Genomic DNA, 15,406 nt, shown 5'->3' with positions numbered 1-15,406 from the left:
ATTGTATATGTGAGTTATGAGGGAACTCAGCAGGTTCCACAGGTCCACATTCTAGGATGAATTGGCGTCAGCTGCAGGATTTATGATTTGAGATCGAAATAGTTAATATAGCCACATAATACACACATAATACACACATAATATATAATATATATAATATATAATATATTATGTGTGTAATGAACCCTAATAATATTAATGTAACGGGCTATTCCTCGGCTAATGCCCCACCCCTCTCCAAAATGTAAGGGGAAATCGCACACAATGTATTTAGAAGCACATGTTTCAGATCTGCTGAGTTTCTTCTCGTTGGTCAGTAGGTAGAAGAGCCACTGAGGCCTGAGGTCAAGATAATATATTTATTGGTGAAGAGGGAAGTGAAATCATTTTGCCTTTGCCTAAACAAAGACTAATTGGTGCTGTTGTTAATGAAATCAATACGGGAGACAGAACAACTCGAGCAGCATGCCATCGCCGTCTGTCCGACTTTGAGTCGTATCGACCGGCGTCTGAGCTGCTAATTAGTTGAAGTGACTGTATAATGGGCCTGAGTCAAAGGAAAAGGAGAATTTTAGGTGAAAACAAATGATTCTTTCTTTCCCTTTATGCCCCTGAGTGATCTGTTCTCCAACAGTATCAATTATACTTTCATATCAGGAAATATCATCTATTTAGACTTGTTTGTTATGCAAATAACCTGAGGGGTTTTGAATGGTGAAGTGCTTCCTAATGTGTGAGCTGTCTGCTTCTTTCTGCAGCTAAAAGCAATTTATGCTTTTTTAAGCAGCCATGGCAGCTGTGGAAGACAAAGAGTGATTGTATCCTAATGTCTGTGATGGTGGTTTAGATGTTGGCTGTTGATATAAGCAGTGTTGTCAATGGGATACAGCAGGGACCATTCACAGAACTTTCTAGATGTGTAGCAGCTTGCAGAACATCCCAGTCACACCAGCACAGATTCAGTAACTTTCCCATGTCAAGCTTAAAGCTGTGGTCAGTTGGTTTTAGAAAAGTGGCCACATCCTTCAGAGTTTTATATAACAAGAAACCCAGTTCCACCTCACACTGGGAACGCTGGAACAAGAGAACCAATCGATCCATTGATTCACTGACTAATTGTCTCAGGAATACATGGCATCGACCATCAAGGTCCCTGGTCTGTGTCCAACTGTTTTTCTTCATTTCAATGTGGTCTCCACCTCTGTCCTTCTATAAAATAAAATTAAAGAAAGGCATATATAGCCCATCAAAAATATAAAATCAATAACCTTCACTTCGGTGCAGTCCTGTTATACAGCACAGGTTTGTCTGTAGACCTGAGAAACACAGACTCAAGCTGAACTTTACATTTCACAGGAACCACAAGTTCGACTATTCGTTAAAAACACACAGTTTGAATACAACTTCTTAACTTAGTTTCAATTAGCTCATATTAGTTTAGTCTTTTAAAACAACTATTTCCAAGGTCAATAATGAAATGTCAACTTCAAATATTAAGAAAAGTTTAGAAAGGAAATTATCAAAATGCTGTGTCACTTTATTGGGCACTATTCAAACACTGTTCCTTTGCTGATGAAGACTTGACTTGGACAATTACACTCTCAACCATTTCAAGACATGTTATGCAGACTGCATGTGTCATCATCAGCACGGGATGAACATTGACCCAAACACTCAATGTGCAAATGCTGCCAGTTAAAATATTCAAACAAAAATTATTAATTTCTATGACTCATTACTGATTCTGTGGATCAACAAGTTCTTCATCAGGATTGTTGAGTTGTGTGAAACTTCACAGGCAAGGTGTGAAGATTACAGTTTAATTTATATAACGTATTACTCACCTGACTGTCAAATCACATTAGGCAGTTCAATAGGAATATTTGATGATTTGTTCCTTTTCTTTTCATGTTGACTTTTCACAATACTTTATTGAGCTGTCAGAACAAGTGGTTTGTGAGCTGCTGTTTGGAAGTTTTGAGTTTGGCATTTTGTCCAGCGCCATTTATTTTATTTTATAAACCAGAAGTAACTGTGTAAGAAGGTGCAGTGGGTGGGGCCTAACTGGGACCCACCCATACCTTCGTCCATTGGACAGTAGTAGCTGCCAATCACTCCTTCACCACACCCCAGTAGATATTTGTTTCATCATTTATTTGACTCTTAAGACAAAATGAACATCAAGCTGTATTGAAGAAGACTTGAAACTTAAGATCATTATGAATTGAGATTTTTATAAGTGGAGTCATTTGAGAGAATACAGGTTTGAGGCACTGAGTGTTCTTTTTCTCAGTTGCTTCTGGAGACCTAGAAGTCCCCTGAGGTGCCCGGCCCACTGCCTGACAGATGCTTGAGTTAAAGAACCTCAGTCGACCCAGGAGTCGCCAACTCATGATTCCAAAAGTCCACTTTAATGGTGCAGCTCTATTAATCACACCTCAGTAAACACTGGGTGTGTTTGTTAGAGACGACCTCCTGGACCACTGTAGACTGGGATAGTGAACTATGACAGCCTGTGGATAGAGGGGTGCAAGGTGTCTTATAGCAAACTCAATGATCTGAAATTGCCTCTTGACGCCCAATTCTCTTTGGACGATAAATCACCAAAACCCAGAAGTCTCTGAGCGAAAAGTAAATATTCCCACAGGTTCCGGATGCCTTTCGGGAGAAGGAAACCTGATTTAATCAGAAATATTCCTGAATGCTGTGTGGAAATAAATATTTAAAACTGAAGGGGAGGCCCCTGAAGGAGGAAAAGGCTGGGTAACACTGGAGTAAAAGTCTCAAGGCCGAGGCAAAGGATCTTCTTTCACGCGCCTACTTTCCCCCGGTTAGACGATCTGTCAGTCACATCGATAAACTGTCAACAGATGAATATAAAAACCACATCTTTAAAACATGAGCTGGCAGAGCATGGTGCACGGTACAGCACGTGGGTGTGTGTGTGTGTGTTTGTGTTTGTGTGGCATGCTGTACCCTGTTTGTCATCTGCACATCCCTCTGCAATAAGTGCTTCAGAGGTTTACCCCCCGAGGAGATCATTTGTTCATTATTTGTTGCAAACACACTCACACAGACACACACACTGACACAGACTGAACAAAGTCACAAATTGCAGCGTGTCATGTTAATAGCAGCATCTTAAACAGGATCTACCATGTCTAACCTTTAATATTCCCACAAGATGACGCACGGGCAGCAGCTTCACGTGTTCAGGCTTCGGGAGAAATCGACCGAACATGTTGGATCAGAAATACTAATTTTAACCCAATGTACACCGAACATTTGACATGTTTGCATGTGTTAAAGAAGCAGAGCAGCGATCCAGGATTTCTGAAACCAGCAGGTCTTGCCTGAAAAAGTCAAAAGAAATCAACTCCTCGACCTCTTGACACTCAACACTGACACAATTCAGCAATTTCAGTGACAGGGCCTGCTGTTGACTGGGCAATACCTCCAGACCCAGAGGACTCTTCTGCCCCTCCAGGGCTTGTTTTGTGGGATATGTAGCACTTACACCCAAACAATATCCACTGGCTCAGGGTTTGAATTGAATTCAAAATAACCGGGTCGAATGCCGGATGACTGTGCTGATCTAGTTTAGGGGAGCTCTATGTGTAGCTGCAAAGCCTGAGGGAAACTTCAGGTCATGGAACACTCTCAGCAGGTTATGAAGCTATCGCCTGGATAATGTATAGCACAGTAAACTTTTGTTTTTGATAGCAAACTTTATAAAAGCTACCTTGGCTGTTTTCCTTCACCCCCCCCCCCCCCCCCTCCAACCTCCCCTTCTCATGATGAGCAGAGGCTGCCTGACTTCACAGTTCAAACAAAGCTGCTTATCAGTGTAAATATTGATCAAAGATATTTCAATAACAATCAGAAGCATCAGAAGTAAACTGTAAACTTCAGAACGCAGTGAAGAAAAGACAGAGACAGATTCTGCAGATAAACACTGGAGATTCACCAATACAGGGTTGAAGATGCCAATTGTTCAATTCCTGTAATATTTGTAAATTAATCTTTTCCATTCAGCTAATCAAGCTACGTTAAAGTTCAGTGAGGAAGAACGTCTTCTTGCATTATCCCCGTCCTGCTACTATAGGTCTCCCCCTCATTCTCAATTTTCATCCAATCACAACCTGACAAGCCCGCCTCGAGTCAATCCCCTGGAAGCTGTCAAAGTGTAAAATGTCATTCAGCTTTCATTTCAGTGCCATGATCACTGAGGGACCCACCTCCACCTCCCTGCACCGACTCATCTGTGGATACCATCTTCATTCAACCGTCCAATCAGACACTCTTCGTCAGACGCCCCGACTTGCTTCACTCCTCCTCATCATCATAACCAGCAGCAGTGTGCAGGCTCCCGAGGGGAAGTCTCCTTCATATCCAAAACAACTCATTTCTAGGACGTTCTACTTCCAGCTACATCTATTCCTCTTGTTTACATTCATTTGATAGACTGATTATATAAATTGATATATAATATGTTGATTCAGCTCCATAATCAACACAAAATGTATCTTTGACCAAACAATCTGAGGAATATTCTCTGAGAAATAGAGAACTTTGAATTTAATAAAGAAAACATTAATCAGCTAATCCCCAAAAAAGGTCAAATTACTTGGTATTAGTGTTTTTGTCAAGTAATGTAATAACATAAATATATAATAATATAGTATAACATAATAAACATTAAATTAAGCTTTGTGTTTGGCACAAGCCTGTTTAATTGGCGTCTAATGAAATTTGGATTAGAGCTTAAACAGCCTTTCACATCTAATTAATCTTCATGTAATTATCAAACTTCCTCCCTGCTTCATATGCAGTGGCCACTTTTCCCAAAATAGTACCTGTAGATTACAGCGGACACTTTAAGTCCATTAATCAATAAGTAGGTTGGACAGAAAATGGATTAGCAGCAGGTTTGATGCTTATTTAATCATCGTTGATGAGAGACTTGTGGTTTCCGGCTCCTCCAATGCAAAGATTGAGAGAGTGTGCAGACTCCTGGTGAATCGATCGATTAAGAAAGGGTCTGAAAGTTTGCAGAGGACAAGTGAACACAGAGCACAGACAACAGCAGCGAGTGGATTTTACACCAACAGGCTCAGATAAGCTTATGCGTCGGTTCATTAGGCACCTACTCACCATGAAAGGGCCACCGTGACCACAAACCAACCCTCCACCCACACTGCACCTATTTGTCTCTACTCTCTTTATCTTAACCTCCCACACACACACACACAACACACTCACTTATGTGTAATCAAAATAGACTTGTCCTTCAACACATTTTCATGTGGGATTGGGGGGGTGGGGGGGTTCGCTACGGAGCCCAGCATTACACGCAACATTAAAACACAGCAGTAGGCTAATCTAGCGCCTCCACAAGAGACGGCAGCAGCAGCAGGAGCATCAGGAGCAGGAGGAGAAGTGACAGAGGACAGGAAAGTAGAGGATGAAAGAGGAGGCTAGAGGAGGAGGAGATGTGTGAAGTCTTGTTTATGCAGCATGAAAGTGGGGGATATGAGAGGAGAAGGGGAACTTGAGGAAGCGAAGGAGCAAGGGGGAGGGAGAAGGGGAAGGATATAGAAGCAGCAGGTGGTAGTCGGGGAGGAAGGAGAAGATGGAGCAGGAGGAGGTGAAGCTCAAGGAAGAGCAGCAGGAGAATAATTAGATGCTCGGAGAGGTGCACTGGCTGCAGGAGAAGAAACAGGAGAAGGAGCAGAAGCAGCAGTGAGGGATGCTCAGGGAGGAGCAGCAGGAGAATAATTAGATGCTCGGAGAGGTGCACTGGCTGCAGGAGAAGCCACAGGAGAAGGAGCAGCAGCAGCAGCAAGGGATGCTCAGGGAGGAGCAGCAGGAGTTGAGTTTACGTGAGGAGAAGCAGAAGCACAAGTAAGCGATTCCTTGTGGGAGGAGTGGGAGGAGACCATGCTTAAAGAGGTGCAGTAAAGGAGGAAGAGGCTGATATTGGGGAGGAGCAGCAGGTGGAGGATGACGAGAAAGGAGGTGGAAGCAGCAGGTGGTAGTTGGGGAGGATGTAGAGAAGGTGGAGCAGAATGTGGAGCTCGGGAAGATGGAGCAGGAGGAGAAGGGGGAGGTGAAACTCAGGGTGGAGCAGCAGGAGTATGATTAGATGCTCGGAGAGCTGCACTGGCTGGAGGAGAAGCAACAGGAGCTGAAGGAGAAGGAGCAGCAGCGAGGGGTGTTCAGGGAGGAGCAGCAGAAGCGTAGGTAGAGGATTCTTCGTAAAAAGTGGGAGGAGGCAATGCATGGAGAGGTGCAGCAGAGGAGGAAGAGGCTGATGTCGGGGAAGGAAGGAGCAGGGGGTGATGATTCTTCAGGGGGAGACATTTGGGAGGAGAGGCCGGGGAGGTGGCAAAAGATCCACAGAGTCCCCTCACAACCTATGAGCTGTGATTCTGATCCAGATGCTGAGCCAGGTGAACACAGGGAGAGAGTGAATCCAAAGCTAAACATGAGAGTATTTCAACGACAATAACAAAGTGGAGCAAACAACACATAGAGAAGCACATACACACACACCCAAAGCCCGCAGCTCAGTTCATTCCTTTAGTACCATCATGCATTTCTTCTCCAGGTGTGCACAGGGACTTCTGAGCAATGACCTAAACCTCCAGTGCAGCGCAGCAGCCTTCACGTCCCAATTCAACTGTTGCAAGGCGATAGACCATCACTCAACTCAGTCTGACGAGGGGGGGGGGACTTCCTGAGATAAATCGCAGAGGGATAACACACACAAACACACACGCACACACACACAAACTTAAACCGCAGCCACTGACAGGACCGTGAGTGGGATTTGAAGGCTCCACACACGAGGACAGCTCCTCCTTGGCTCGTGCGTAAACGCATCCAAAGCTTTGCCCCCCCTCCTCCTCCAGCCTGCCCCAGCCGGTGCCGGACAAACGACCCCCCCAAGATCCACCTACCTTCCAGGGCGCACACGGACGTGATGCCCACCACCAGCAGCAGCAGCAGCGCCGCAGCCCAGGTGGCCGGCGTGGCCAACACGACTCCCCGCCTGTGCGCTGCCATCATCCGGCTCACGGAGACAAATCCACACTGTAATTCCTCCTCCGCACCTGCAGTCACATCTCGGTCCTCTGCGTGTCCGTGCGTGATGGGGGTGCGTGAGCGTGCGGCACCTGCAGACTCTGCGGGCACTGAAGTGGATGAACCGCTGGTGGATCTCTCTCTCTCTCTCTCTCTCTCTCTCTCTCTCTCTCTCTCTCTCTCTCTCTCATACTCTCTCTCTCGCTCTCGTCCCCTGCTTCCTCGCACCTTTCTATCCAATCAGGAGCGAGCTTAGGCGGCTCTTAAACCAATCACCCGTTCTTTCCCACCTGACCCGCGCGTAATGCCCAATGGTCCAGTCCTCCTCCTCCTCCTCCCCTCCGCCGCCCCCCAGCCCCAGCGTGGTGCTGGCTCTGCGGCGGGACAGTGACACCCAGTGGTCCTGAAGCGGTCCAGCAGCCAGCCTGTCACTGAACGAGCAGGGGGATCAACAGGGTGGAGGTCCGTGCTCCTTGTCTTTATCTGAATTGGTAAAAAGGATGATGTGCAGCACATGTGTTTCATCCGCACATCCACTGATGATCATTGGGTGTGAGGCGCATCCTGGGTCTACCTCTGCGTCACCAGGTCGTCCATCTATGGTGCAGGACCCAAACACCGTCCACACGCCACCTCTCACGTGCTATGGTGTCATGGTTGTCCACTCATTATGGCTTTGCTCGCTGTTGGCCTCTATCTTCATGGAAAAACAACAGCTGGAAGTGATCGCTCTTTGCTGGATCCGCAGTTAAAATATACTAATTTATCCATTAATCCGTCTAGCTGATTCTGCTGTTTTGTAGATGCAGCATCTGGAGGCGAAGGACAGGAAGTTGGGGCCTGGGAGCCTTCTGACTCCAAGCAGGACGAGTTTAACCCAGGACGTTCCTTTAACCCAGGACGTTCAAAGCCAAGTTAGTCAAAATAAAATAAATCAGATTCAAAACTTTGTTTTTCTATCATCCATATTCACCTGGCATTGAAGTGCCTGCTAGCTTGTATTACTTGTAATGGTATAGAGGCTGATCAGTCTTCTTTAGCCATCAGAGTTTCAGCTCCCATGAGGCTCAAACCTCCAGACTGGCCTCTGCATTGAAGGCAGCTCACTGACCTTTCTCATAAAAAGCTTCTGATACAGAAAATACAAAAAGCTGTGACAAATCCACCTGGCCTTAGACTCTCCATCAGTCAAAAGGTTTAAGTGCATGAAAAAATGACCTTCAACCTGTGGATATAAGTTTAATTGTCATTGAGATGTCATTGACGTCAAGTAATAAGCGATGGAAGAATCCACCAAACTCTGTTCAGGACGTTTCATATTTTAAAAGTTTCCTCGCTGTATATTGGCGATAGACGCTAGTTTTTTGTAACTTCTGAATTATTGTGATCTGCAGTTCTGCGTTTCTCTTGAAACTCGCTCGACCTGATTCTGTAAAATGTGAGCTAAGAAGGTATTTACTTTGAAGATTGAATCACTTAACGATATCTACTTGATTGGTTAATAATACTCAACAATACTTTGGATCAGTTGTCCAATCCTCTGCAACAGCTCAAGCAACAACAAAAAGTGTTTTGACAAAGGTCAGTATTAAACCGTAAAGACCTCACTGTGTATTACTGCAAAAAACACAACTCGTGTACATTCTCTCTTGAAGTTGTGGTGTTGTTCCTCATCTCCTTCATCTTCATCAGCTTCTGTTCTTCTACTCAGTCTGCGTCCAAGCTGCTCAGCCACACAGCAGGAGGATGACTGACAATCAAACTGCATTTGTTTCTCAATCTGACATTTCAACCGTCTAAAGGTTTCATCACCACAGTGAGCAACGTTAATCCGGTTGCTTCTTCGTGCAGGAACAACTTGACCAGGATGTAGAAGAGTTGTGTGTCGGTGTAACACAAAAAGAGACATTTATGCTACGTCTTTAAAAGTCACAAACTGGAAGCATTTGAGGATTCCAAAGAAAACACATTATCAGTGAGTTTATGTATTTTCGACCACAAGTGCAGACCTAGAAATCGATCACAGGCTTGTTGGTTGTCACACGGGCAGAACTATTATTTGTAAACTGTCTCCAGACGGTTCCCTTGAACGTTTGCTGCAGGAGTTGTGGAGCCTTTTGTTCCACAGCAGCTGCTCACCTCCAGGCATTTGAAACGGTGTGTTTGATCTGACTGGCAGTCCAACATCCAGTTCATTTCCACATCGCCGACAATTACAGAACAAGACACATTTCAGGAAAAGGCCTCGCAAAGAAAAGACTCCAAATAAACCTACCTGTTAAATCGGATCACTGTCATTCGTCGGGATGTGAAATGTGCACTGAAAAATTCAACACTTTCTGTCACTCGAAAAATAGAAACCTGTCATGAGCTCTTTTGCCTTTGAGTGTGTCTGTGTGTGTGTGTCTGTGTGTCTGTGCCTCCTGCTCCATTTCACTCTGTTGTATCACATTTTAAACATCAGCATCAGGAAAATAAATCATTCATTAACTCCAAACCCCCTGACTGGTGCAGAACTGTCATCCACACACACATTATGTGTCCTGGTTTCCCCCCCAGCACGCCCAGACGAGGCTCCAGCTATAGGTTTATTTATAGTGGTGCATGACGAGTGCTGACAGGTTGAATATCTCAGGAGAAAAATCCTCCTTGATTCGATGTTGAAAAGTCGTTGAGTGGGCGTGGCACATGGTGATTAGTCCTGCTTGGCCCTGCAGTGGAACCGGGACCAGTGGGTCATAATTAAATCTGCTCGCGATGAATCATCACTCACAGACGGTGTCAAGAGAACAGCTCGGATGTTTTTATGGATGTTTTAGAGACAAAGTGATTCCAATATAAGATATATATTTATATATATATGAAACATCACTCATATCTACTCACCATTATGCTGATGGAAGTGTGGAGGAAGTGTTTGAGTCTGTTAAAGTCTAACGTAATGTATAGTAACTTATATAAAGTACAAGTATAAAGTAGCTTGAAATGGAAAAGTACAAGTATCTAAAAACTGTGCTGAAGTACAGTACTTGTAAATGTCCTCACATACTGACAGGATGGAGCCTAAGGAACAACCTTTGTCTTATGTTGCCATCTAGTGGATGCTTTCTGATCTGCACTGCCAGCTGTAGTAAATAGAAGGCATTATTTAAACATTTATTTATTTGTTTAATAACAACAAAACTAGCTACAAAATAAATGTTCTTGATTTGCTGAACTTTGAATAAAAAGTTCTGATGACTCACTTACTTTATCAATAGCAAAACAGGTCTCTCTTTATATTCAAAGGTACAGATTCTTCAGTCATTTTAGAGCCAAATTAATTTTAATGAAGACCTGTAGACATGTAACCTAAGGAAAAATCCTTGCCCCCTGAGAAATTAAAGGCGATGTCTCTTTAAAAACTAAATTAAATGTCCTTTCTTATTTATTTTTTTTACAATCGAGACATTCTCTTACAGTAGGTATTCATTGTCCTTCCTCTCCGATCATGTCCCCAGGTTAAGACACATCAGCGGCTCAGGAGGCGGGATCTGCTGAACTGCTTCTAATAATTGAATATACTGTCCACGGTAGGATCCACTGTGACAATCAAACAGAGTTTAATGAATGAAAAGTGCGATTCTATACACTCATGAACAAAAACAAAAATCAGCTTGATACACAACCCCGGTGTGCGTGTGCGTGTGTGTGTGTGTGTGCGAGAGTTCAGCTATTCGTGGGAGTTCTATGTTTGGTGTGTACCAGTAGAGAAGTGCAGACCGAGAAGCAGGCATGCCGGGTAAGTCACAATTCACCAGAGTAACGTGTACAGGTTGTCAGTATGTTTTGCAAATATCCTGAATTCAATAAAAATCCCGGCGTCAGTGTCACAAACGTTCTCGACTTAAGGAAACTCCATGACTGTGCTTGTTTAGCGATGCTTTCACGAGGCTGCTCATTTCTTTACAAAGGTGATGAGTTGGTGAAAATAAAAAATAAAAAAGTTGTCTTGTCCTTTTCTCTTTTGAAATGTTTTGGCTTTACGGTGACGATGAGGTAAAATCATCGTCACTGCATTTCAGGAGCGGGGTCGTTCGTCTGCATCTGTTTGACGCCGACACACAAACACACACTGAAACATCTGGACAACTACATCACAGAGTATTAGGGGGATTCTTTTGCCAATATACTGTGAGTATCATACTGTACAATCAAGGCTGAGTATGACGCCGGTCTCTGAGCTAATGCACACAAACATTTACAGCTTACACAATGTTCCTTAAGGTCGACAACCTGCAGCTAAAAAACGAAATGAGAAGTGTTCTTGAACGCACCACGCATCGGGCCACTGGACACTGGAGCTAAATGGACCTGATAGAAAGTCAAGAAGTCGTCGTTCATATCCTCATCGTCTTCATCGTCGACAGGTGTCTTCTTGGTCGTCTTCCTCTCCCATAATCCTCATCCCCAGGAATCTACTGGAACCAGCTCAAGAAACCGAATCACACAATCAACACTCATGAAAACCGAGCCGAACAAAAAGAAAGAACATTGTCACTGTCAGTTTTTCGCTCCTCTCAGAAGTCAAAGAAAAATCTTGTCCAAATTGTCTTTGTTGAACTTTTTTTTTGGCAAGGTAACTTTCCAACCTCTCTCCGTCCGTCCCACAGTTCTGCCCTGCTGGAGACCTCAGAGTCTGATTGGAGGCGGGAGCAGTCAATCATCGCTGGAAGAGCAGGGCGACCAATGGGAGCAGGAGCAGGAGCAGGAGGCCGGTTTGGGACGTGGCTGCGCCTCGGACTCGGTTGTTTTCTGGCGAGTAGGCGTACAACCCCGGCCTGCCCCGAGGACAATGTCCACCCACGCACATCCCGCTTCCTGAGCCGCTGATGTCTTCACCTGGGGACAGGATCAGAGAGGGGGGGCAGCGAGTACCCTTTGTTAGAGAATGTCTTGATTGTTTAAAAAAGAAATAAGGACATTTAATTGCCTTTTGAAAGAGACATCGTCTTTCATTTTCCATTAAAAGACTTATTAATAATAATTGAAACATGACAAAACTTAGAGTAATAATGGAATAAATGGAATCATCTCGGTTGTTTTAATAAAGTTTAACTGGGAGAATCAGTTCCCAGTTGTTAACACTGGTTTAACACAGACAATCAGGCCTTTAATGATTCTTCAATGTTTGAGTAAAAACATTGAGAAACACGTACTTGCATCCTGGAAGTCCACGTCTTTCCCCTCGATGGCGTTCTTCAGCTGGCTGCTCATGATCTTCAGTTGCATGATCTGCTGCCGGATGGTCATGTCTGGCTTTGTGATGTCCAGCTCCACCTCTGGGTTGTTGATCTGATTGGCCAGGCCGTCGCCCATCGCCTCTGGAAGATATCTGATTGGAGGAGAGGAAGGACAGGGACGGTTAGTATGGTTCAATGCAGAGTGTAAAAAACAATCACACTCAAAGTCAAACCTAAACTCCAGTCTGCCTGTGTTTGCACTGTGGGACCAAGCCGGAGAAAAAACCCACCCAGGACAAGCTGGGATTCGAACAGAGAACCTTCTTCTTGTGAGTGCCAACCACCACACCACTGTGCCGCCATTATTTAAATGAATGGCTATAATAATTATACGTTGACGGGACAGTATCACATATTCCACTCCACTAGAATTTACTAGGGCTGAAATATTGCCTCCTGTGACATTTATTTAGCTCTCTGGAAAACCACTAGATGTCACTGTAGCTTTTCAAACAGTTCATCACAGTAATGAGTCACTCTCCGCCAGACACACACACGCACACACACGCGCACACACACGCACATACTGTATTTCATGCTGTATATGACCATCATATTTCTGGTGTGCTCTCCTCAGGATAAATCTCATCACTTGGCTTTAATCCAACTGCTTTTGTGTGTGGGAGGTGTGTAGGAGGTGTGTGTGTGTGTGCGTGTGTGTGTGTGGGTGTGCACAGAGGGGGTGGGGGGGAATAACATGCTTGCTTGTCAACATGGAGACAAATTGTTCTGTAATCCATTTATACATGGATTAATGGAGGCTGAGACTTAGCCCTCACTGATTTACCAGGATTCTCAAAGTCTGTGAGTCCCTGGGGCTGACCACTGCTATTGGCCTTTGTCTAGCTTCCTCTTCCTCACCTGGCTTTGGTGATGCCGTTCCAGCATTTATCCTGCGCGGCGCCTCCTGCTGCCAGTTTGCTGCATAGTGCCACCGGGAGCTGGACCCAGTACTGCCTCATCTCCCTCAGTTTACTGGAGAGGTCCGATACCTGAGGGGACAGAACACATCCGGGAGTGAGGAAAAAGTTTTTGTTTTGAAATTCACAGGTGACAAGATCCCCAAGTTTAAAATCCAAAGAAAGTCCTAAAGGGTTTTCACCACATATTCGAAATTTAAAAAGCTGAAAATTGTCATTAATGTGCTGAGTTTCTACTTTGAGTGTGTCTCATGTACACACCTGCATCTCCAGCCTGAGCCCGGCAGTGGGCGAGGGTTTGTACTGGGAAGCCGTCAGCAAGCCGCTCTTCCTCCTCGGCTCGTGAGGGGCGGGACTTCCTGTGCCTGTTTCCCCTGGCGTTCCACATGACTGGTAAACCTACACACACGCAGACACACACATTACAGTTCAACACACATGCAGTGGACGCTTGGGATGTGACCTCACACACAACTGGTCTGATTCTCTGCACAACAACATATGTGAGTGCTTACATGATCCACTAGATGTCACCACAGACAAGCATTTTGGATTTACAAACTCTAAGAACATGTGGCTCAGTACTTTTTTAAGGATAAATATTTTGTCTCTAGATGATTTTTGCGTTTTCCCAAATGATATTTAGGTTTTTTAACTAATCCTGAACCCGATAGAGGCGGGTTTGACAAATAAGAGCAGTGTGTGCAGGACTGCAGACATGAACATGAGCTGGCATCTGACTAGAGGTAACACACTGGTGCTGGTCTGCAGTCAGAACGAGCGAAGACACAAACTGAGATGTTGATGTCTTACTCTGGCTGTGAACGTGTCCATGTTTTCCTGCTGGTAGTGAACGGCCTCGTAGATCCGAGCAGGGATGGAGGAGAGAACCACGTCGAGGCTGGGCTCTGTGCTGAAACTGGCCACCACCTGGATCATGGTGTCTGGAGGAGAGGAGAGGAAGAGGAAGAGGAAGAGGAGAGGAGAGGAGAGGAGAGGAGAGGAGAGGAGAGGAGAGGAGAGGAGAGGAGAGGAAGAGGAAGAGGAAGAGGAAGAGGAAGAGGAGAAAACCCAGTAAATCTTGATGCAGATCTTGATCTTGAATTTTCTTTCACTTTCTTAAGAACGTTTTTCAACATTTTCTTGGTTTCATGGATCAGGCATATAAAGGGGTCTAATATTCATAAGTGAGTGAAACTTGATTGATTCCAAGGGGCCGTTTGGACCTTAGTCCTGGTCTGAGTGTCATTCTAGTTATAAGTGATACTGAAAAAGAAAACAAGTTGGGTAATTAATAATACAAACGCATTTAAACAGTTACTCACACATGGAAACGTTTTTGGAAAAATCTTGACTGAGAATCAGAGATTTTCTAAAGAGATATTAACATTAATGTGCTTTGAAATTGTGGTTATTAATGTGCATAGTAATACTGCTTTCATCCCTGTGGTTGAGTTCCTATCTGCTTTATGTGCGATTAAAACTTACCCTCAGAACATTTTAGTACTTGATCTTAATCTCTTTGGATAAACATAGTGTATATTGCTTGTTGCGGCTTGATGAACATCTGTTTGTGAGATTCATCATCAGTATAATGAACAGAGATGACAGCCTGTTCCCATTTTACACTGGGTTTGTTCTGTGAGATATTTTATACAGATCCAGTGTCGGCTCCAGGAATCCACTCCGACTTTAAACGTGGTACTTTCTCTTTCTGAATCGTACCTATGAGGTTCTGCCACTCTGGGTCCAGGTCGGCCTGGTTGGCCAGGCAGCCCTTCATCACGTTGGAGCAGTAGATGGAGCAGGGCTTGACGGAGCTCATGCCGCGGCAGTGAGGGCAGTAAACCAGCTTCATCAGGGCCTTGGTGCACTCCACACTCAGAGAGACCTGGAGGAGGGGAAGAGCACAGTTAGAAACCTCATGGAGGGAGAGAGGAGGCCCAGAGTCTTTTCACGATGATCTCCATTCCCCCGTTCCTTCCATTCATCCGTCATTAGAGCGCCTATCTGAGGATGTAAACATCCCTGGGGAAGATGAACTGCAGAGGGCGCTGTTGGGACAATGGAGGAGATACCGCCTGAGGAAGACGGCGATGATGACAGCTCATCTTGTCA

General features: G+C 44.7%; 2 protein-coding genes across 2 annotated transcripts in view; both read right to left on the bottom strand.

Moving 5' to 3' along the window:
* LOC133961182 (ephrin type-B receptor 1-like) overlaps positions 1-7,158 on the bottom strand; it is a 67,915-nt gene extending 60,757 nt beyond the window's left edge. Inside the window, exon 1 of the mRNA XM_062396208.1 lies at positions 6,963-7,158. Within this exon, the coding sequence (XP_062252192.1) occupies positions 6,963-7,071 (109 nt within the window). The 5' untranslated portion in view covers positions 7,072-7,158. The remainder of the gene's footprint in view (positions 1-6,962) is intronic.
* Positions 7,159-10,491: 3,333 nt separating this feature from the next.
* LOC133961211 (glypican-1-like) overlaps positions 10,492-15,406 on the bottom strand; it is a 32,105-nt gene continuing 27,190 nt past the window's right edge. Inside the window, exons 5-10 of the mRNA XM_062396250.1 lie at positions 15,014-15,179; positions 14,102-14,232; positions 13,550-13,687; positions 13,230-13,360; positions 12,285-12,460; positions 10,492-11,967 (exon numbers count right to left, since the gene is read on the bottom strand). Of these exons, the coding sequence (XP_062252234.1) occupies positions 11,789-11,967; positions 12,285-12,460; positions 13,230-13,360; positions 13,550-13,687; positions 14,102-14,232; positions 15,014-15,179 (921 nt within the window). The 3' untranslated portion in view covers positions 10,492-11,788. The remainder of the gene's footprint in view (positions 11,968-12,284; positions 12,461-13,229; positions 13,361-13,549; positions 13,688-14,101; positions 14,233-15,013; positions 15,180-15,406) is intronic.

Source organism: Platichthys flesus, chromosome 9 (genome assembly GCF_949316205.1).
Source record: "Platichthys flesus chromosome 9, fPlaFle2.1, whole genome shotgun sequence".
Lineage (NCBI taxonomy): Eukaryota > Metazoa > Chordata > Actinopteri > Pleuronectiformes > Pleuronectidae > Platichthys > Platichthys flesus.
This window is presented reverse-complemented; position numbering and strand designations above follow the sequence as displayed.